Here is a 22276-nt window from a genome sequence, read left to right as displayed (position 1 = left end):
CTTTAGGAGTCTTGTTGAGAAATTTGGTTCCTAAGCCAACATATTGGAAAGTTGGGCCTACTTTTTCTTCTAGTAAGTGCAGAGTCTGTGGTCTAATGCCTAGGTCCTTGATCCACATGTGTAGGGTGAGATATAGAGGTTCAATTTCATTCTATTACATAATGGATTTCCAGTTTACCCAGCACCATTTGTTGAAAAGGCTGTTTTTTCTCCACTGTATGTTTATGGCACCTCTGTCTAGGATGAGATAACTGTATTTATATAGGTTTGTCTCTGTTTCTTCTATTCTGTTCCATTGGTCTTCATGTCTGTTTTGGTGCCAATACCATGCTGGTTTTGTTACTATAGCTTTGTAGTATAATTTCAGGTCTGGTATTATGATGTCTTCTACATCACTTTTTGCGCTAAGGATTGCTTTGGCTATTCTGGGCTTTTTATTTTTCCCAACGAATTTTATGACTGATTTTTCTATTTCTATGAAGAATGTCATTGGGATCTTTATAGGCCTTGCATAAAATCTGTATAGCACTTTTGGTAGTATGGCCATTTTGATAATATTAATTCTGTCTATCCAGGAACATGGGAGATCTTTCAATTTTATGAGGTCTGCTTCAATTTCTTTTAGTATTCTGTACTTTTCATTGTAGAGGTCTTTCACCTCTTTGGTTAGGTTGATTCCCATTTTTTTTGAGTCTATTATAAAAGGAGTAATTTTCCTAATTTCTCTTTCAGTTGATATATCTTTTCCTATTCATATCCCTTTAATTTCTTTCTTTCATCTGATTGCTCTGGCTAGGGTTTCGAGGACTATGTTGAATATGAGTGGTAAGAGAGGGCATTCCTGTCTTGTTCCAGTTTTTAGAGGGAATGCTTTCAGTTTTTCTCCATTTAAAATGGCGTTGGCCTTGGTTCAGTGTTTATAGCTTTTAAATTGTTGAGGTATGTCCTGATTATTCCTAGTTTTTTTTAAGTGTTTTGAGAATGAGTGGATGCTAATTTTTGTCAAATGCTTTTTCTGCATCTATTGAGATAATCATGTGATTCTTGTCATTAAGTCTGTTGATGTGGTGAATTACGTTTATTGATTTCTGTATGTTGAACCAACCTTGCATCCTTGGGATGAACCCCACTTGATTGTCTTTTTAATATGTTTTTGTATGCGATTTGCTAGCATTCGTTGAGAATTTTTGCGTCAATGTTCATCAGGGATGTCGGCCTGAGGTTTTCTTTCCTTGATGAATCTCTTCTAAGATTCTTGACAGAGTTCCTGAGGGGAGGCAGCAGGGGCTGGCCAAAGCCTGGACTGGCAGCCCAGAGTCACCCTGAGTGTGCATCCCAACTGTGCCACCAATTTGCTGAGTGTGAATTTGAGCAAGACCCTTAATATTCCCAGACAAGTGTTTCTTTCATGTGCAAATGAGAGTTGGTCCAAGTGATCCCCAAAGCCCCTTTGGCCCCTGTTTCTGCATTTGTACTTTAATAGAGGGAGAAGAAGAAAGTTCATGTTACAGACCAGGAGTGGGGAGGGGCACCTTACATAGGCAGTGTGCTAAAAAGAGAGCAGGAAACAGTGAGAGCTATACAATGTTGTTGTTGCTACAATTATTGCAGTTGTAATCCCAGACTGCACCTCTGCTGCCTGGGAGGAATGACTGGCACACATTTACTGCGGGAGGCGGATGACAACTGGTGCCAGGCCCCTTGCCTGGACGCTACATCCTTGCTGGTTGTGGGAAACCTCCTAGAAGGAGCAAGTGTGTTAACAAGCGTCCCTGCCTCCTTCTTGCCCAGGGGTGCCCAGAAGATGTGACATCCTCATAATCTACAGCCCGGATGCAGGGGAATGGTGCCAATACCTCCAGGACCTTTTCCTGACCAGTCGGCAGGTCTGCAGCCAGAAGATGCTGACACACCGGCTGGGCCCCCAGACCTCCTTTTCTGCCGAGGACCTGCGCCTCTTCCTGAGCCCCCGCTGCGTGTTGGTGCTGCTGTCTGCAGAGCTGGTGCAGCACTTCTACCAGCCAGCGCTGCTGCCTGTGCTGCAGAGGGCCTTCCAGCCGCCGCGACGCGTGGTCAGGCTGCTGTGTGGGGTTCAGGGCAGTGAGGAGGAATTCTCGCACTTCTTCCCCAACTGGGCCCACTGGCAGGAGCTCACCTGTGATGACGAGCCTGAGATCTACCTGGAGGCCATGAGGAAGGCCATTTCTGAAGGTAAGGATTTCTTCTCTGGCATTCTATACTAGGGCAAAAGCCTTGTTTCTGGAATTTTCTATGCCTTGCAAGACACAGGACAGGTTCCAGCATGGAGAGCAGCCAGGGTGGAAGGCAGAGACTCAGTTTGGAATAGGAGTGAGGAATGCGGCTGCCAGCCCTCATGCTTGGTCAATTCCGTGTTATTGTCACATGACCCTGACATTTCTGATGAAAAGGCGTCCCTTGTGGAGAACATGTTTATGGAGAAGCAGCCCTCCTCCTCTCTGCTGCCCGCCAGCCTAGCTTCTGTCTCTTGCCCTGCTTCTCCTTTTAAAGTGCGAAAATTCCAATCCTTTCTGCCAGAGATAGTAACTTCAGTGTCCCCAGGAAGTGTGACACATGCTCTGATTAATAGTAGCAGAAGACATACCCGGATGGATGCATGTCACAGCCTCTCTTCCTCTTTTGGTCTTCTGGTTTTTGCCTTGCTGTGGGCTATACATGGATCATCTAGTCTCCTGACACTCACCCAGGAGCTTGGAAAATTATGGGCTTCATTTAACTGTGCCTCAGTGATCCCTGGTGTGACTTGGGCCTTAATTCGACTCATCCAATCCTGACCCATCTGATGAAAATGAATCAAGAATTTATGAATTCTTAGTGACCTTAAAAAAGGTAGCATAGCTTCCCAAGGTGCTCTCGTCACAGGAATAGCCTACTCTAAACCCGTAAACTTGAGCAGGTCTCTTAACATAGAGCCTTGCTCACTTTGTAATAGAAATGACTGTTAATGAAAAAGATGTCTCACCCGAAATGTCTGGGATCTGGATTGGTAGTTTTCCTAGAGGTTGTTTCTCTTTACTTTAGAGGGACATGATGATAGAAAAAGCACATAATTCATATGTGCATGATGGCATTTCATTGCTGGGGGAGCTACCTACACAGACCCAAAGAAGAACAGACCCAAATGGTTGTTTCTGCAGATGAGTTTATGTCATGGTAGCAGTCCATTATGACCTCATGGGCAGAATGTGAACCGCCTACCCCTCATTCAGAGCTCCATGGATATATTGTCATCGTACTGGCACCTCACACTGGACTCTCTAACGGATTGTTCTTTAAAACATCACAGTGGTGATGTTATTAAAAATAAAGGACTGTGAGTGTAGCCCAGTGGTAGAGTGCATGCTTAGGATGCATGAAGCCCTTACTTAGTTCAATCCCCAATGCCCGCAGGTGCACGCACACACACAACGTAGTAAAAAGAATTCTTTGAATATTGTTTGGAAGCATCCAGTGATGAAATGCCTGGAAAACTTGATCTCCTCTAATATTTTACTTTTTAAACAAAGACTCTGTCTCAGTCTACTGTGAGCTTTTAACGTCAAGTGTTTCGGAAAGAATGAAATGTTTCACAGTGGTGTTTCTGTTCTGAGAACAAATAACCTCTCATCAGAAAGAAATTATTTTGATGGGCGATTAAAATAAGCTGCTTAGTGGGAAGTCTCTACAGTTCAGAATCAATGGCTACAGGGACAAATGAAATTATAGGAAAGAGAAGATGGGCATGGAAACTTAGGTTAAAGGTGGTTACAGGTAGTCAGGTACACTTTAGTTTTCTGCTGTGTTAGATAAAGAAAGGCTTCTCAAAACTTTTCTGTGCACAGAAGGGCCTGGGGATTTTGTCAATGTGTATAGTCTGACTCTGACTTTGGCGTGGAGCTAAAATTCTGCATTTCTCATAAGCTCCCTGGTGCTGCTGCTGTTGGTGGCCAAGGTCTAAACTGCCCCTCTCGTGTGGGGTCAGTAGTCATGTACCTCTGCTGTGCACGAACCATTTTCTCAAATCTTCACCTTTCTGGAAATGAGGCAGCATCCCATCAGGGCAGGGCGGCTACTGGGCATCCATTGGTTTAGGTATAACTCAGGCCAGCGTGTGGTGATTAGGTCCCTACATTCTCTTCCTCTCCTCACAGATTTATCATGTTCACTCTGACAGTTGTTCATCTCTCAGTTCTCCAGACATAAGTGGCCCAGACTTTGAGATGTGGGTACTACTGCTGCTATGAACCTTCCTCTTTTGTCATTTAATAGGCCCCTTGATCATCATTACTATTCCACTAAAAATGTTTGGGAGGTTTAACTTTATTTCCCACCCCCTCTCCAAATTTGGCAGCCACCTTAAGATTGAGCAGATGTTTTAATTAGGGTCTTTGGTGGGTTGGAGCAGCCAGCTTATTTCCCATGTTCTTCATTTGTAAAAGGATGGGGTTGGACCAGATGATTGGGAAGGTTTATTCTGGCTCCTTGTGCTGTAATATAACATTATAAGTTTTGTAAGAAGATGGCAAATTACCCAGAACCTTTCAGCTGACTTGGTTTAGTTCCAAAATGTCTGCAATGATATATGTCAGTGTGTAGAAGAGTGTACCATTCTGAATTTTTTGGACTTGTTGGGTGATTATTTTCAAATAAGGAAGTGAGAAAACCCCAGGTACGGCACAGCAATTATTTCCTCTTTTACTGGAGCTCTATTCTTTGCTGCAAATCTCACTGGATTACAAAAATAGATTCTGTGAGACTGTGTGGGAAAGGACTCGGTGGGCGATGCTGAGTTTTACTTCAGAAGTTCTCATCTGTTGTTGCATGGGTGTGCTGAGGATGGCGGGAAGCCCTGAACCTACTTCTCCCACTTTGATTTGGTATTACAGTGGAGATCTTGTTTGCTTTTTTTTTTTGTTGTTGTTGTTGTTAATTTTTTTGTAGTTGGACACAATCTCTTTATTTTATTTATTATTTATTTTCATGTGATGCTGAGGATCGAATGCAGCACCTCACATGTGAGCCACAACCCCAGCCCTTGTTTCCCTTTTTCTTTGCATTATTTTATGCTTGCTCCCCACCCCACCCCCGCTCCTTGACCTTTGTGTTTCAGAGCTCTGATGACACCCCAAAATTGTAATGTATTTCACCCTTGGTTCCCATGAAAAATTATGGAGGGAGGTGTCCACATCGGGCCTTCCTTTGTTGATATTAGCATCCTAATTTTCATATTAGACTGAAATTTAAAAGAAAAACAGTAGGGATATTGAAAAATGCTTTCTGCTAATCAAATGGATTCTAAAGTCTTTTCCTAAATGTATTTATTTATTTATTTATGTTTTTATAGTTTTATTGAGGTATAATTAACAAAAATTGAATAATTCAAGGTATATTTAACAAAAAAATTAAATATATTCAAGGTTTGCAATGATTTGCAGTAAGTATACACCATGAAATGATTACCACAGTTAAAAATTTATGTGGTAGGGGCTGAGGTTGTGGCTCAGTGGTAGAATGCTTGCCTGGTGCGTGCAAGGCCCTGGGTTTGATTCCCAGAACCACATAAAAATAAATAAATAAAAATAAATGCATTGTGTACAACTAAAAGAAATAAAAACTAAGAAAAATCTTTCTTTAAAAAAAATTTATGTGGTGTGTGTGTGTGTGTGTGTGTGTGTGTGTGTGTGTGTGTTGGGGGAGGGTAGGACCCTTAACATCTACTCTTAGCAAGTTTTAAGTAAAAACTATAGTCACCATGCTATACATTCAATCTGCCAGAATTCATTCATTTTATAACTGGAAGTTTGAGCCCTTTGACTGACATTTCCCCCCTTCTTTCCTTGCTCTGGCCCTGGTAGCCACCGTTCTATTATCTGCTTCTGAGTGTGACATTTTTAGTTTCAGGTATCAGTGAGATCATGCAGTACTCATCTCCATGTGTGGCTTATTTCACTTGACATGATGTCCTCCAGGTTTATCCACTCTGTTGTACATGGCAGGATGTCCTATGTGCATTTCTTCTGTGTGGGCAGGTAGTCTTACTGCCATTTTGTGGATGTGAAAACTGGGGCTCAGAGAGGTTGACTGCCTTGGGTAAGCTTGGGGCAGCTCACTTTGGGACCTCACTTTCTTCTGTTCTCCATCTCCACTGTCCTCTCGCATGTTGAGACAAGGAATAAGTAAAGTTGCAGAAGAGAAAGGATCAGAGAAAAATGAAGCTTCATGGAGTTCTCTAGTGATTGGCTCCCGAGCCGGGCTGGCCATTGGTACTGCCCTGGTACCTTGTTTACAGGGCAGGTGCCTGGGCTCCACCCCTGACCTCCTGAACTGGAGTCCCTGGGGGTTGGTGCTGGGAATATGAATTTCAGAACGCCTTGGCGTTGGCCCTGCTGTACGATGGGTTTTGGGCTCTGCTCCAGGACTAGTGTTCTCTCCTTTGGTTTGAGGGTCGGAGGAGCCAACAGTAACTCAGGCCCTGAGGCAGGTCACAGGACAGTGGTCCCCAGGGCTTAGAGTGTGATTGTGGCACGTCATAGGCAGTAACTCATAGAGAAGGGAAGGGAGTCAGACCCTCTCAGCAAAGGGGAAGTCGCTGCGCTCTTCTTGGTGTGGTGGCCTCGTGGATGGTGAGTTATGGTCGGCTTCCGGGCTTCTGGGGTGCCTTGCAGAGATCAAGGGGAGAATCTGGTGCTGGACCTTGTGGAAATGGACTGCTTTTGTTCTGCGGTTCCCCTGCTCTGTGGGTGTGGGTTGCTGGTCTGCTCTTGCTCTGCTGTGGGTTCGTCCACTCTGCTGCTGGCTCTGCATGGCCTCCTTAGTGCTGCTCTCCTCTGCAGGGTGCTTTCTCCATATCGTCTCCCCTTGTGAAATGATCTCTGATTTGGGGAAGAAGATGCCCAGCTGGGATGGTGAAATCTTTCTGTTGTCACTAAAAAGCTATAGCCTGTCCGAGAGTCATTTGGGTTTCCCCTGCTGGGTACCTTGACCTCTTCGTTGAATGGGGGAGGGGAGGATGTGGGGGGTGCGAGGGGCTGTTCACGCTCCCGATCGCATGGTTCACTGTCGACTACACCTGAACTGGTTAATAAGGACCGATGCCCACCATAGTTTTTTGTGTCAGTGGAAGTTATCCCTGAGGCCTCTGAGACCCCAGGATTACAGATCTCCTGCAAGACTGGGAGCTCCAGGTGGGGCAGTGAACTTGGCCATCCCTGCTGCTTTAGCAGCTGCCCAGAGATGGGCTTCTGCTCCCTGTTCATGTTCACCTTAGATTTTCTGTGGCCCCTCAAATAAAGTATCTGTGATTCTTTCGCTGACCGCGTTTGGTGAGCTACATGAAGAGGGGGAAACGCATGCTCAAGTTTCTGCTACTCTGAGAATCTCAAGTTTGTACCTGTCTTCTAAATTTTCTAACATATGCCAGGATGGAAACAGCAGATGTAGGAATTTTATCAATTAATTTCTGACCATGTTGTTTTAGTAAAGTTTTTTTTTTAACCTCGCTTCTCCTGGGACTGTTACTTGAAGAGAATACTAGAACTCTGGAGGGACCTGCCATCTTATGGATATCATTGCATTTGGTCCATGCAGTTTCTCTAAGGCAGATGTTAATATTATCTCCTTCTTAAGGATAAAAAAAAAACTAGGCACAGGCAGACTCAGTGACTTACCCAAGGTCACACAGCTGCTTTTCCATAAAAGCAGGGAAGGGGTAAGGGCTTCCTGACTTGGAGTCCAAGGTCTAATTGTTGCTTTATCTAGATTCCAGAGCCAGCCTTTATCTGATGGGTATTTGTTGGGCATCTACTCTTCTCAGGACCTAGTGTTGTTGACTGGGATAGAGCAAGAAAACAGACAGTCATTGCTATAATGGTGTCTACATCCTAGTGTTCTCTAAAAAATGAGTAATACATGCCACACATGCAATTACAAATTTCCTAGTAGTTGCAGTTTAAAAAATTTAAAATGTAAAATGAAATGGACAAAATTAATTTTAATGTTATGGTTTACTTAATGGAGTATGTCTGAAATAGTCTCATTCCAACATATAATCAGCATAAGAACTAGTGAGCTATTTTACATCCTTTTTCATCTTTGAAATCTAGCATGTGTTTTACAGACAGCACGTATTTCAAATATTTGATGGGCACATGTGGCCAGTGGCTACTATTATTGGACAGTAAAGTTTGAAAAGAATGTTTGCTTTTCAGACTTGGAGCTATCATTACATATAATATATTTTAATACATTACATGCCATATGTGTTAAAGAATATGACTATCCTGATTTCTTTGTTTATTCAATCTGTTGGTCAGTCCTTCATTCAAAAAAGTGTTAATGGGCACTGGTAGGTGCTGGTATGCTGTGTGCACTGTATCTTTTACTTTCCTTCCCTCGCTGATCTCTTCCTTCTTTGTCCCTTTCTGTGTCGCCACCTGCTTAGGTATGTTCCCAGGCTCCAAAAGACACGGTCAATTAAGGCAAGTTAGTTTTGATTAATCACAGGGTTTCTGTCCTTGAGATGACCAGTTTACCCTCTGAGCTCGTGAGATGGAGGTCCCGGCAACCCTCGTGAAGATGGAATCAAACCAGGCTGCTTGTTTGTACTTCAAAAAAATCCTCCTTGGGTCAGGGCCTAGTTAGGTAGATTAGCATTCTGTCAGTGTGACGGAATACCACACCAGCCTCACAGAGGTTGTCTGTTCTCTTTGTACTGTTATGAAAAGTCTGCTCAGATTTATGAAGGGCAAAATCCTAAGATACAGAAGAGTGTGTCATATGATGTTATTTAAGTCTACCTTAAAAGAAACATACAACTTTCCTTTCTTTTCTTTTCTTTTTTTCTTGGGGAAGATACATAAGAAATTGTTGATAGTGGTCACCTTTGGGTATGCAGGGACATTAAAAAATATTTTTAATTGTAGATGGACAAAGTAACTTTCTTTCTTTCTTTGGTGCTGAGGATTGAACCCAGCGCCTCCACATATGCTAGGTAAGCACTCTACACTGAGCCCCAGCCCTAGCCCTAAAGGGACATTTTAAACTTTTGTTTTAGGTATTTCCCCAGTGTTTAAATTTTTTCTATGTTTATGGTTTAATTTCAGTTAGGAATGTTATAAAGAGAAAAATGATGGTGTCATGGGGATTGTAGGGCTCTTGAGGAATATGTTGGGCTTGTGCCCAGCTAACCTGAGCAGGCTGCACTGGGGTTAACTTCCCCACGAAGGCGCCTTGACCTTCAACCTTTCAGACTGACCTCTGGTAAGGGAATGGGTTCGTGTGATTGCCAATGTCTGTGCTGTCACTGGCTTGGTGTAGAATAAGCCCCTATAAAGAGTGAACAGCTACTTACCACTGAATCATGTTTTCATTCTTGTCCAATTTGGACTGCTGTCTTCCTAGGGTCAGTAAGAGAACAGCAGTGTGTATTTCATAGATGGACACTCACTGGTTGTGCCACTTTAGACAAGTCACTTGGCCATTCGGATCTGTTCTTGTTCTCTTTAAAATAGTGGGGAGAACACAGGTGGATATCTCAGAGGTTTATAGCCACGAAATTCCATGATTCCAAGCATGTGTTACCTCACATATTGCATTTCATTGCTGGGTCTCAATCTGATATTTAAAAAATCCCACCAAGTATATTTTATACTGTATTTATTTTAGCTAACAAGGTATTCTTAACAACACAATTTTTAAGCAACCCTAAAAGAAAGATTTCTGTTTATGGACATTAGCCCACATTCAGTCTTAGCAGAAGGTAGCAGTCTACCATTATCTTTATGGGAATGGTAGGATATAAGCAGTTGACATTTTACATATATTTTATTATGATCTGCATGCAGATTCATGCATGTGGGTTCACAGGAAGATCAGAATGGGGGAGGGAGAAATAGGGGCAAGTATGCATGGCAGGATGGGTCTGTTAATTTCCCTATTATTACAGGTTGTTTTCACAGCTTTTCGATTTAGTTTCCACCAGCCATTCACATGACTGAAAGTATGTCTGAGATGAGCCAGAAAATAGGATGGTTTAATGTTGCAAATGATTCCTGATCTGCTCACTGCAGAAATGATTGAAACTATAGTCAGCTTGTTACATGGACTTGTGGGCAGAAAATTTCCTATTTTAACTAGTTTGATAAACAGAGGGCAGTTTTTCCCCCAAGATATAGAAAATGAACAAAATCAGAAATAGATTAAAAACTGTTTTGTGAGGAAAAAGAAGATATTTGGAGACTTTTGTTTTCATTTTTTGGTGTGTGTTTAAAAAACGATTCTAATACTGTTCTCCACAGACGGTGTTTTGTGTGTGGCGGTGCCTGGTCAATGGTGGACAGTTGGATGACTGGATGAGTGGGGATATCCATGGTGGTTGTCTATTTTCCCTACTCGTGGGCCGGTTCTGAGTGTCCCAGTTGGTGAAAAAGATGTGCTTCCCATAAGCGTCTTACTTTAGGGTCTGTGATTGTCAGTGGTTTCTATGGAGCAGGTTTCTTGGGTCCCAGAGGGTGTTTTTAATCAGGGGAAGCCCCCAAATGTCTTAAGTTCATTCAATGAAAGACAGTGTCTATAGAGTACATTCTTTTCCCATATCCATACTTAAAAATATACCAGATGTGGTAGCCTCGGGTACGTCATTTGTTGGCTCCTCTGGGTGTGTGTGGTCTGACTAGCAGAGATTAAATTCAGTGTTTCTTCTGAAAGTGAAGAAATCTATCGTTTGGAGGAAAGCTCGAGAATGGGCTTTTTGGGAATTCTCTAGTACCATTCTGAGTTTTGGCCTTCTGAATGTGTACATCTTCCCCATCACCTTTACAAGGCTGGAACCATACTAGGTTCTGATTTTAAGATGTGCCGGTCGAGCATTCATATTTCGTCTTTCAAGTTGCCAGTTCACAAAAAGCCTGCAGGCTCTTTCTCTAACATCTGATAACACAGGAAACAGAGGGGGAGGCCGATGACGAAATGAAATGCTCTACTTTTAAATTAGACTGAAAGAAGTTTCCTTTTACACAGAGAGCTAATGCGTGAGGCTGAAGCTACTGTTAAAGCTTGCAATAAAATAAGACATTCTTCCAACGATCAGATAGAATATTTGCATGAGCTGCCGATTTGGGTTTTTGAGCATGTAAAACGTGGGGAAACATTTCTGTTGCAGGATATGGCAGTTAGGATTCCAAACCCAGCCAGGCCTGCTACTCCTTCTGGCCCAACCTTTCAAATGCTCTAATACTTTCTGAATATCATTTTTCAAAGCCCTGGTTTGATGCCAGAGAAGATCTCCAAATGTGATTGTAAAGTACTTTTGTGTTTGAGGTTTTTCAGGAGAAAGACACTGCTGAAATACCCGAACCATAATTTGGCAGCCTAAAGGGTTTATTTTATTTTGAAGTCATTTTGAATTCAGAATCCCTGTACGGTTTAGGAATCTTTAAATGATGCTTTGCCCCAGTTTTTCTCATCTGGTTAAAACTTGCCCATATTTTGCAGGCAGTTTAGTTTTAGAGTTTCTAATGGAAAAAAGGAAGACAGGGAGATACTTAATCAACTAGATGAAAATATAGACTATTAACATTAGAGTAGGAAATTTGCGGATCATCTGGTCTGATCCTTTTACTTAAAAATGACAAAGTAGGACCCAGAGAGGTTAGATGCCTTGCCTGATGTTAGAGACAGTAGCAGAGATGAGACTTGTTATTTTATGTTGATATCCAACAGGTATTTATTGAGCTCCGGGGAGGGCCTGCCATGGGTATGGCACTATGCAGGATCCTAGGGAAACTTGATGGAAAAAGTCAGATTCAAGCCCTGCCCTCATGGAGTGTATGTATCCTAGCAAGAGAGGGACATTCACCAGCCAGTTACCATTGCTAATTACCTAATTCCAGGAGCCTCCAGGGTTATGGAGCCAGGGAATCATAAAGGGGACCTGACCTCTTTATAAGGTAGTTCCTTACAGCATCCATTAAGGAAAGAATGAGTGACCTAAGCATCCATCTTGGAAAAGAGAAGAGAAGGCCTGGCTTGTAGGTATGGCAGATCTTTTGCACGTGGCCATTAATGACAACCTAGAGCCCAGGTTAACCATAGTTTTCAGGCAAGACCATCATTTTCTCAGAATAGTGATTAGGACTGTCTAAAATTTTAAAGTAACTTTATTCAAACTCTTAATTTTAAAATTAGCATTTTGTTTCTTAAGTTTCTAGACAGCAGTGATGCTGATGTGCATATATTAATATGTTCTCTGTTTCAAAGAATGTGTTCATCTATATTTTTTTACTTTTTATTTATTTATTTATTTTATTGGTTGTTCAAAACATTACAAAGCTCATGATATATCATCTTTCATACATTTGACTCAATTGGGTTATGAACTCCCATTTTTACCCCAAATACAAATTGCAGAATCACATCGGTTACACACTCACGTTTTTACATAATGGCATATTAGTGACTGTTGTATTCTGCTACCTTTCCTATCCCCTACTATCCCCCCTCCCTTCCCCTCCCATCTTCCTTCTCTACCTCATCTGCTGTTGTTCAATTCTCTCCCTTGTTTCCCCCCCCCCTTTCCCCTCACAACCTCTTATATGTAATTTTGTGTAACATTGAGGGTCTCCTACCGTTTCCATATGCTTTCCCTTCTCTCTCCCTTTCTCTCCCCCCACTCGTCTCTGTTTAATGTTAATCTTTTCCTCATGCTCTTCCTCCCTGTTCTGTTCTTAGTTGCTCTCTTTATATCAAAGAAGACATTTGGCATTTGTTTTTTAAGGATTGGCTAGCTTCGCTTAGCATAATCTGTTCTAATGCCATCCATTTCCCTGCAAATTCTATGATTTTGTCATTTTTTTAGTGCTGCGTAATACTCCATTGTGTATAGATGCCACATTTTTTAATCCATTCATCTATTGAAGGGCATCTAGGTTGGTTCCACAGTCTAGCTATTGTGAATTGTGCTGCTATGATCATTGATGTGGCAGTATCCCTATAGTACGCTCTTTTTAAGATCCTCAGGGAATAGTCCGAGAAGGGCGATAGCTGGGTCAAATGGTGGATCCATTCCCAGCTTTCCCAGGAATCTCCATACTGCTTTCCAAATTGGCCTCTCCAATTTGCAGTCCCACCAGCAGTGTACAAGTGTACCCTTTTCAATGTGTTCATCTAAATGTATGTTGGTTGGAAGGATGGACTGAAGATTAGATTGGATTAGATTAGGAGATTAGATAAGGATTGATATAAAATCCTTCTTGGGGTCCAAGAAAATAATTGAACTGTCATACAAAAACAGGATAGAGGGATACATGTTTTAAGAGAAGCATTTGTAGGAACTGGTGATTTTAGTTGAACAAAAACTAAACACAAATCAGAAGAGCAATATTGCTTCCCCAAACAGTAAATACCAAATGAAGGCTTATGAATGGAAGTTGTTTTTTTTTTTATATATATACACTGGGGATTGAAGTCAGTCAGTGCTTTACTACTGGGCCACATTCCCAGCCCTTTTTATTTTTATATTTTTTATTTTGAGGCATGGTCTCACAAAGTTGCTTAGGGCCTTGCTAAGTTGCTGAGGCTGGCTTCAAACTTGCAATCCTCCTGCCTCAGTCTCCCAAGTCACTAGAATTACAGGTGTGTGCCATCGAGCCCAGCTATGAGTGAAGTTTTGACAGCAGAGAAGAGGTTCCTCCTCTACCCTGCACTGGTCAGCTTATTTGGAGAAATATTCACCATTTCAATGGGAGACTGGATGATGACAGCACATATAGTTATTTACCCACCCACTCACCCATCCATCCATTCATCTAGTTACTCATTTTGTTTATTGTCCCTTTAATAGAATGTAAGTTTCAGCTTAGTCTCAGAACCTAGCTCCGTCCTTGACACGGCAGGCCCTCCATAATTGTTGATTCACTGAATGGAATAAATGGGGTTCTCAAATTCTGTCAGATGAGAGGTGATGGGAGGAAATGAGTTTTTCATGGAGAAAAGAAGTTTTCTTGGAGCTGTGAAAACTGTCTTCAGTGTCGAAAGTCTGGAAAAGCAGAGACAAGACCTGTTCTGTTGATGAGGCAGGTGGCAAGGGTTGAAGGCTGCAAGGTGGCAACAACACAGGCTTAGCAGGCCCTCAGCATCAGAAGACCATCTCTCCTATGAAATGGTCACTCGACGCAAGAGTCAAAATTTTATAGTACATTAGAAATTAAGAAAATAGGGGCTGGGGATGTGGCTCAAGCGGTAGCGCGCTCGCCTGGCATGTGTGTGGCCCGGGTTCGATCCTCAGCACCACATACCAACAAAGATGTTGTGTCCGCCGAGAACTAAAAAATAAATATTAAAAATTAAAAAAAAGAAATTAAGAAAATAAACTTATTTTATCATATTGACACAGTCTCATCTTAATTTTTCTATATGCCAATTCTAAAGCAACACAAAAACCTAATCAATTGTTTTCTAAAGCTTTTGTGCAGGAGGGGTTGAGTGCATTTTTCTGACACTAGTTTTTGCTAGAACAGTATAATTTCTCTTAGTTCAGCAGTATAATTTCTCTTAGTTCAGTTTGACTTTTTTTTTTTTTGGTGCTGCATTAAAATAATATTCACAACACATCTGACTCCTACAATTTTCTTAGGGCTCCTTTTTACCATCAAGTGTTCCTTTTATTAGCTTTTTTTTTTCTGATACTGGGGATTGAAGACAGAGGGCACTGAACCACTGAGCCACATCCCCAGCCCCCGCCCTTTTTTTTTTTTTTTGTATTTTATTTAGAGACAGGATCTCACTGAGTTGCTTAGGGCCTCACTAAGTTACTGAGGCTGGCTTGGAATTCGTAATCCTCCTGCCTCAGCCTTCCAGGCTGCAGGGATTGCAGGCATACACCACCAGGCCTGGCTTATTAGCTTTTGATTGTTAGACAGTATCCCTGCTGGTGTTCTCCTGTTCAGCTGGTAGCCTCTCCCACTGACAGCAGTCTTATTGTAGTTGTAACAGTTTTCCAACATCACTTTCATCAACTTCATAGAATTCTGCATCTTTGGCAAAATCTGGAATTACCCCATGAGATCAAATCACATTGCATTTATCATTTATTGTGAAGAAATCCTAAATCTGGGAGTGAACAACAAAAGCATAACTTGGTAGATGAGGATATGCACCAAGATTAGAAAAGCAGAGATATTTAAGCGGGGACCAATTTTGTAAATGAGCATTTTTGTCAGTAAAAATATTCATGTTATAAAAATTTAGCTTCCCAATGTCTCCATAACCATGAGAACTTGAAATAAGAACACTTCGGAAATGATGAGGTTGCTAGAGTTGGAAGCCCCTGACCTGGGTTTAGAGCCTCAAGATTGACTCCACCAAGCAGAGAACAGAGAGAACGAGTATCCTAGCACATTGGTAAAAATGCTGTTTGGTAGACAAGTTGGGAAATTCTGTCACTGGTGATGGAATCCTGAGTCATAACAATCTCTATAGGCTGAACATTGGCCCTAATCCAACAATTAGATTCCAAGCCTCATCCCTGCCTCACCCCCAAATCAAAACAACCCCAACCGTAAAACTATAGCATGGCAAAGGGAAAGGCATGGGCTTTACATGAAAAAGATCTGGAGGTTCAAAGTGACCACAAGCTCCATATGAGTCAGCAAGGTGCCTCACTGCTGTAAGATGCAGGCTTGAACTGCCCTTCAGAATAATGACCAGACAGTAAAAAGTCACAGCTTTTTTTTTTTTTTTTTTGCATTATACACAGATTGCAGTTACTCACCTAGAACAGGTATTGGTGGGAGGTGAGGAGAGGGGGGAGCTGTATTGGGAGGCTTGGGGAGTTATAGGCAAGCCTGAGCCATCTCTGTGTGAAGCTGCCTTGGGAGGTGAATGTGTTCTTCTGTACTTGTTTGCTTGTAAGAGAAAACACCAACTTGGATGAAAGAGGAACCAAACTCTGGGAAAGGAAGGGGTGCAAGGACTTGAACTCCAGAGTTCCCCCTCCGCCTCTCACTTGGTGTCTCCGCACGTTGGTGCCTTTCTCTCTGATGCATCATCCCCATGAAGTGCCAGGACCCCTAGGAGTTCCTCCACCTCACTTCCTCCAGCTCCGGCCCTAAGAGGAAGCTAATGTCATTCTTTCTGGTTCAAAAATTTTAAATCTCAGGACAGGACTAATTGGTCGACCCAAGAGATTTAGGTCAGTCTCTAGGCTGATTAACAGTGACCAGGAGATTAGAGGACTGTGGTTGGCCTGCTTTGGGAACCTGGGGCATGAGATTTCTACAAACTTCACGGCCTCCATTCAAAACACTTGGTGAATGCAGAGGGATCAAGAGTTTTCCTGAAGGGGGATCGCTGTTCTTATCAAGCAATGCAAGAGATGTCCGCCACACTGAGGGACCTGGAATCCTGATCTCGATCTGAGGATGGAAGAAAGAATTGGGGCTGCTGAACCACAGAATTAGGGACTTTGGGGCTGGAATGTGACTAAAGCTCAGCATGGTCAGATGGCTTGCCCAGAGACACTCAATTGGCCAGAAGCTTAGGCCAATGACACTGAACTCAAAGTCCCATATTACTTTGCTGCCCCCTTTTTTTTCTTTCTTCTTTCTTTTTTGGTACTACAGATTGCATCTAGAGGTGCTTAACTACTGAGCAACATTCCCAGCCCTTTTTATTTTTTATTTTGAAATCGGGTCTTGCGAAGTTGCCAAGGCTAGCCTTGGACTTTCAATCCTTATGCCTCAGCTTCCTGAGCCACTGGGATTACAGGTGTGTGCCACCATGCTCAGCACTTTGATGTCTTTCTGAAGAAGAAGAAGAAGAAGAGGAAGAGGAAGGAGAAGGAGAAGAAAAGAAGAAGAAGAAGAAGAGAAGGAGGAGGAGGAGGAGGAGGAGGAGGAGAGACATGATAATCATCTTCAGGCATTTGCAGGATTCTGATGTGGAAACAGGTCTAGTGTTGTTTGATGAGGCTCCAAAGGGCAGGTTAGGATTCATGGATGGTGGCACATGAGAGCAGAATTCTGCTAGATTTCCGGGAGAATGTTAACACCTGGAATGGCTTTGTTGTGGAGCAGGTGTCTCAGGAGGAGATGACCAGAGCCTTATAAGCTAAAAGTTAGGCAACCATCTGCCAAAGATGCTGAAGAAGGAGTTCCTAATGTCCTTCCAACGCAGAGATAATGTACATTAAAGGGCGGTTCATGTTGCTGTTTTCCTTCAGTTTCTTTCCCAGTAATATTAGTAACATTAGTAGCATCAGCAGCTGTCACCAGCTGTGGAATGTTTGCAGTGCTAAGTGCCGTGCCACCCTATTCTAGTGATTATCTCATTCAGTTTTAACTGAGAAGCCATTGCTATGTTTATCTCCATTTTGCAAATGAGGCTGGGAAACAGCCACTTTCCCAAAGGCAGTGGGAGCACCAGGTTTGCTCCTCTTCACCTCTAAGCTCAGTGGACTCTCAGAAATTATTTCCAGAGGCCATTGGGAGGCTGAGGCAAGGAGGATCACTTGAGCCCAGGAGTTTGAGGCCAGCTTCAGCAACATGGCAAGACCCCCATCTCAAAAAATAAAAAAAATTGTTTCCAGCCCCATTTTTAGTAGCCTCAAAGTGTGATCCTTGGGATTCCTGCTTCAGAAATCATGTATTTTTGAGTTTGATGTAAAGCCAAATGTTTGGAACCCCACATTTTTTGTTAACATTCATGATGTTGGCCTCTACCCGTTCCCCTGTGAGCTAGAACGTCTGTTTGGAGTCTACTGGGAATTCATATTTTTTAACAAATATCTTTGATGATTTTGATGGGCACTAAAGTTTGAGGACACCTGGCCTTGGGCTTGCAAGGGAGACCCTGGAAAGCTTAATAGTCTCATGTTTCTTTAAGCAGCTTAGACTTCACTCTGAATACCCCTGAGAGCAATTGAAGGGCTGAATGTGGGTCTGACTTCATTAGAACTGATTTTCACGAGGTCGTCTGGTGGCTGTGGGGGGACAGGGCTGCCTGATCTGAGCAGAAGCTGAGCTGTGGAGAGGGAGGGACGCTGTGGAGGGGTGGCAGAACCCAGCAGGACTTGGTGCGTGGTTGTGGGGAGAAGGGAGGAAGCAATTATGTGGGTGAGTTCAGCTCATAAAACTGAGGCTGTCTGCTAGGAAACTGGTGTGCACACAGAATTCAGAAGGCAAGAAGGCATTTTTGATTGGGTGGTCAGTTGGTGGGTTGGATTTTAAGAGGCATGGTTGTCAAGAGTGAGAAGCAAAGGGGTCTGGGTCAGGGGAACTCAGTGGGTGAGGTAAAGGGGCAGGAAAGGATAGAGCCTGTTTGAATGGAGGCTGGAAAGTGGGCTGGGAGGGAAGGTGGGGAAAATGATTCTGAAGGTCACAGTGAGTCCGTGGGAGATGGGCCTTCAACATCAAGGAGCCTTGCCCACCCTATCTCAGAGGGCTTTCTTTGGCTCCGGCAGCAAGGTGAATAACAAGGCATTGGGAGAAATTGTTGAAGCAGCCCAACTAAAGGATAGACCCAGGTTCTCAAGCCTTTTTCCAGAAGATCAATTGGATGTAGAACTAAATGTGCATACAGATCCAGCTTAGAGGAGAAGTGGGTGAGGTAATGCATGTTAACTAGCTGGATTTAGCCATTGTACAATGTATACATATTCCAAAGATTGTGTCGACTCTGATAACTCTCTACAACTTTTGTCAATTAAAGATAATTAAAAAGGAATGGAATCCATATCGGATTTTTCTGGTGAAATATTATAGCACATTTTCATGAGCTCATGAGTATTTTGTTGAGATAGCATCAAATGCAAAGTTCCTCTGACATCTTATTCTTGCCCTGTGATTCTTATCACCACCCCCCTTTACCACCAGGGTTTGTATATGGTTCAGATCTTGTGTTTACGCCTTGTCTCCAGAGTGGGTGGGGAACGGGGTTGATTGGAAGGAGCAAAAGCCCCTGACAAAGTTGCCTTGTTGAATAAACACTGGAAATGTGAAAGGGCATCTGCAGGTGGGTGGGTGAGTTGTGTGTTCCTGAATCCATGGCAGTAGGCCCCTGGCAGGTCAATGTAAAGAGGGAAAGAGTGTGTGTGTGTTTCTGCAGCAAAGGCTTCCTCAAGATCAGTTCCCTACCTCCACCCCCTCCTATCTTCCAGGCAGAGAGTCAGGATTGCTCTGAATCCAGCCATAAGTCACCTCTCACTAGCTGCCCAACCACTGCCTACACAGACCTGCAGACCTGTCTCCAGGCCCAAGACTTAGGATAAAGCAGCACAGAGAAGGGGGAGGGGCGAGGGGTAGGCACAAGAGGAAAGGTGACCAGGAATGCGAGGAGGCTGGGCTCTGGTTTCCACATCCTACCTGTGGAGGGAGATGGTGCATTACATCTTGGATGTAGGCACAAGCCTGGTTAGAGCCTGAAGGAATGATGGCCATGGAATTTTTTTTTTTTGGTACCAGGGATTGAACCCAGGGGTGCTTGACCACTGAGCCACATCCCCGGCCTTTTGAATATTTTATTTAGAGGCAGAGTCTCACTGAGTTGCTTAGCGCCTCACTGAGTGGTTGAGGCTGGTTTTGAACTCTTGATCCTCTTGCCTTAGCCTCTTGAGCTGCTGGGATTACAGGCGTGCACCACTGTGTCCTGCTTTTTATTTTTCTTCAATTGTTGTAGGCCACCGATGTTCTGTGATTTTTAAAATTTATTTATTTATTTTTTAGCTATACATGACAGTAGAGTGTATTTTGACATATTATACATACATGGAGTATAACTTCCCATTCTTCTTGTTGAACATGATGTGGAGTTATACTGGTCATGTATTCATATATGCACATAAGAAAGTTATGTCCCACTCATTCTACTGTCTTTCCTATTCCTATCTCTCTCCCTTCCCTTCATTCCCCTTTGTCTAATCCAGTGAATGTCTTCCCCACCCCCCGCCCCTTATTGTGAATTAGCTTCTGCATTTCAGAGAGAACGTTTCACCTTTGGTTTTTGGGGGATTGGCTTATTTCACTTAGCATGATAGCCTCCAATTCCATCCATTTATTGGCAAATGCCATAATTTCATTTTTCTTTATGGCCAAGTAATATTCCATTGTGTATATATACCACATTTTTAAAAAATCCATTTATTTGTTGAAGGGCACGTAGGCTGATTCCATAGCTTAGCTATTATGAATTGAGCTGCTGTAAACACTGCTGTTGGCCATGGGGTTCCTAAGTGAGGTATGTGTGCTAGCTTTAGGTGGGAGGTTGAATGAGGAAAGAAAGAGCAGGCAAGGAGACAAGGTTCTGGGCCTGCGTAGCTAGAAGAAGGGTGTCTCAGATATCACAGTGGGGGAGCCAGTGTGGGGGAAGATGGCCATCTGTGCTCAGACGCTCAAATCTTCTGGTACAACTCAAAGCCACTGTGGAGGGTTCATTTGCAGCTGTGGGACCAGCCCTCAGGGGAGGGGCCTGGACAGATGGATTTGTCCCTTCATTCACTATTTATCGAACACCCCCCCATGGACCAGGTCCTGTGCTGGGGACACAAAAACTAAAGGAGGTGCTGACGCTTCTTCGAAAGGAGGGAATCTTGGAGCCCTCCGATAGAGATTAAGAGACCAGTTTCCAAAGCACAGAGGGACAATGTGGTGGTTCTCTTTGGCATTGCGTGGACACCCCCAGACGTATCCATCTAACCCCTCACAGGGCACAGGGGGCCGATTTGGGATCCGGGGTGAACTTCTATTTGCTCAATGTTCCTGAACCCCGTTGGTCTAGGTCTGTGTTCCAGATACTGTGTGGGGCAGGAAGGAAGCACAAACACACACCTCATCTCTGTGAGAATGCTGGCTGTGGTGTTTGAGAGAGAGTGGTCAGGCCGTCCAGTAGCTGGTTGAGCAGCCACCCAGGGCTGGGGGTGACGAGGTGAACAGCACGAAAGCAATGGCTGCCTTTCTCGATATGTAAAATGCCATCGTGTTCCTTAGAGACTGGGGGAATCCCTATCTTTCCTGGCTCTGTCCATTACCACACGGTCCAAACCTGTTAAATTCTAGCACCTGTGGTTTCTCATTTCCCTGGACTCCTGTGCTCATCAGCAGGGCATCCACAGCACACACTGGTTCATTGAATCACCTCCTGAATTCCAGATAGATCATGTGCTCCTCTGGAACAGGACAGACATATGTTCTGTGGGTCTATCCATTGTGCCCAGTCCAGTGTGGGCGCAGAAGTCTCAGCTATTTGGTTGGTTGGCTGGTTGGTTGAAGTCCTGGAGCCCAGATATTACAGTTATTTTTCAGCTGAAGTAGCTTTAGAACAGAGTGAGTAAATTAATCTCATTAGGGTCACAGTCATTATCTGTCACAAATGTGCATTGACTGCCTACGTCCTGAATTGTTGAAGAAAAAAATAAATGCTCTTGGAACATTCATGATCTAAATAAAGAACCAAAGGCAGATTCACATTTGCTTCAGGCGATCCAGCAGCCCTCCCATTAATATATATTTATTAAACACCCACTCAGAGACTTCAGTGAGGCCCTGGTGCTGTGTTCCACGAGGCAGGGGGATTAGAGATTCTGCAGCAGACATATAGGTCCTGCTGGCAAGAATCCTGGGGAGCTAAGCTGGCATGGGGCATCTGTGTGGTAATGGCCAGTTTAAGCACCAGGCCCTTCCTCAGCAGGGATGGGTTCAGATTTCATCTCCATGGTGTCCCCATTTGCTGCTGTATGTTGTCACAACGAGTGCCCTACTGCTGCTTTGGATCAGGACTGGGCACAGAAAAGGCAATAAAGCAGCCCTGGCTATGAAGGGAGAGAGAGTGGTCAGGCCGTCCAGTAGTGCAGGCCGTCCAGTGAGCTGAGGCCCAAGTTCAGACCAAGAGGCTAGGGCTCTGGCTGAAGTACCCGGCTCTGGTCCTGGGGAGGTCTCTCAGAGGCTCCTCTTCAGTCATCTGTAAAATGCAACAATGATCACTTCCCAGGATTGGAGAAATGAAGCTGAGATGTTCGCTACCCCTGGACACACCTGCTCCGGCCAGGATCCTGCCTGTTGTGCCTCACCATCCTTCTGTGAGGCCCTGTACTCCACCTTCCGTTCTCATAGCTACTGGTTTTGTTGTAGACCCCAGTCATTTTTTATCATAGAAATATTTTTTGATTTTATAGTAATCTTTGAATTTCTTAAGTCTTAGAAAAGTTTTTTTTAATTATAAAGGTAATATATACTTGTTACCAAAAAAAAAAAACACCCAATTTTCTAACCCA

General features: G+C 43.4%; 1 protein-coding gene across 1 annotated transcript in view; it reads left to right on the top strand.

Moving 5' to 3' along the window:
* The window catches only part of PIK3AP1 (phosphoinositide-3-kinase adaptor protein 1), a gene marked incomplete at its 5' end in the record, with an annotated part of 117228 nt that overhangs the window by 8983 nt on the left and 85969 nt on the right, over positions 1–22276 (top strand). The window contains one exon of the mRNA XM_081268242.1: positions 1792–2211. Within this exon, the coding sequence (XP_081124368.1) occupies positions 1792–2211 (420 nt within the window). The remainder of the gene's footprint in view (positions 1–1791; positions 2212–22276) is intronic.

This window comes from Spermophilus citellus, assembly GCF_964194105.1.
Source record: "Spermophilus citellus genome assembly, chromosome: 15".
Lineage (NCBI taxonomy): Eukaryota > Metazoa > Chordata > Mammalia > Rodentia > Sciuridae > Spermophilus > Spermophilus citellus.
Note: the sequence above shows the minus strand (reverse complement) of the source record. Positions and strands in the feature narration are given on the sequence as shown.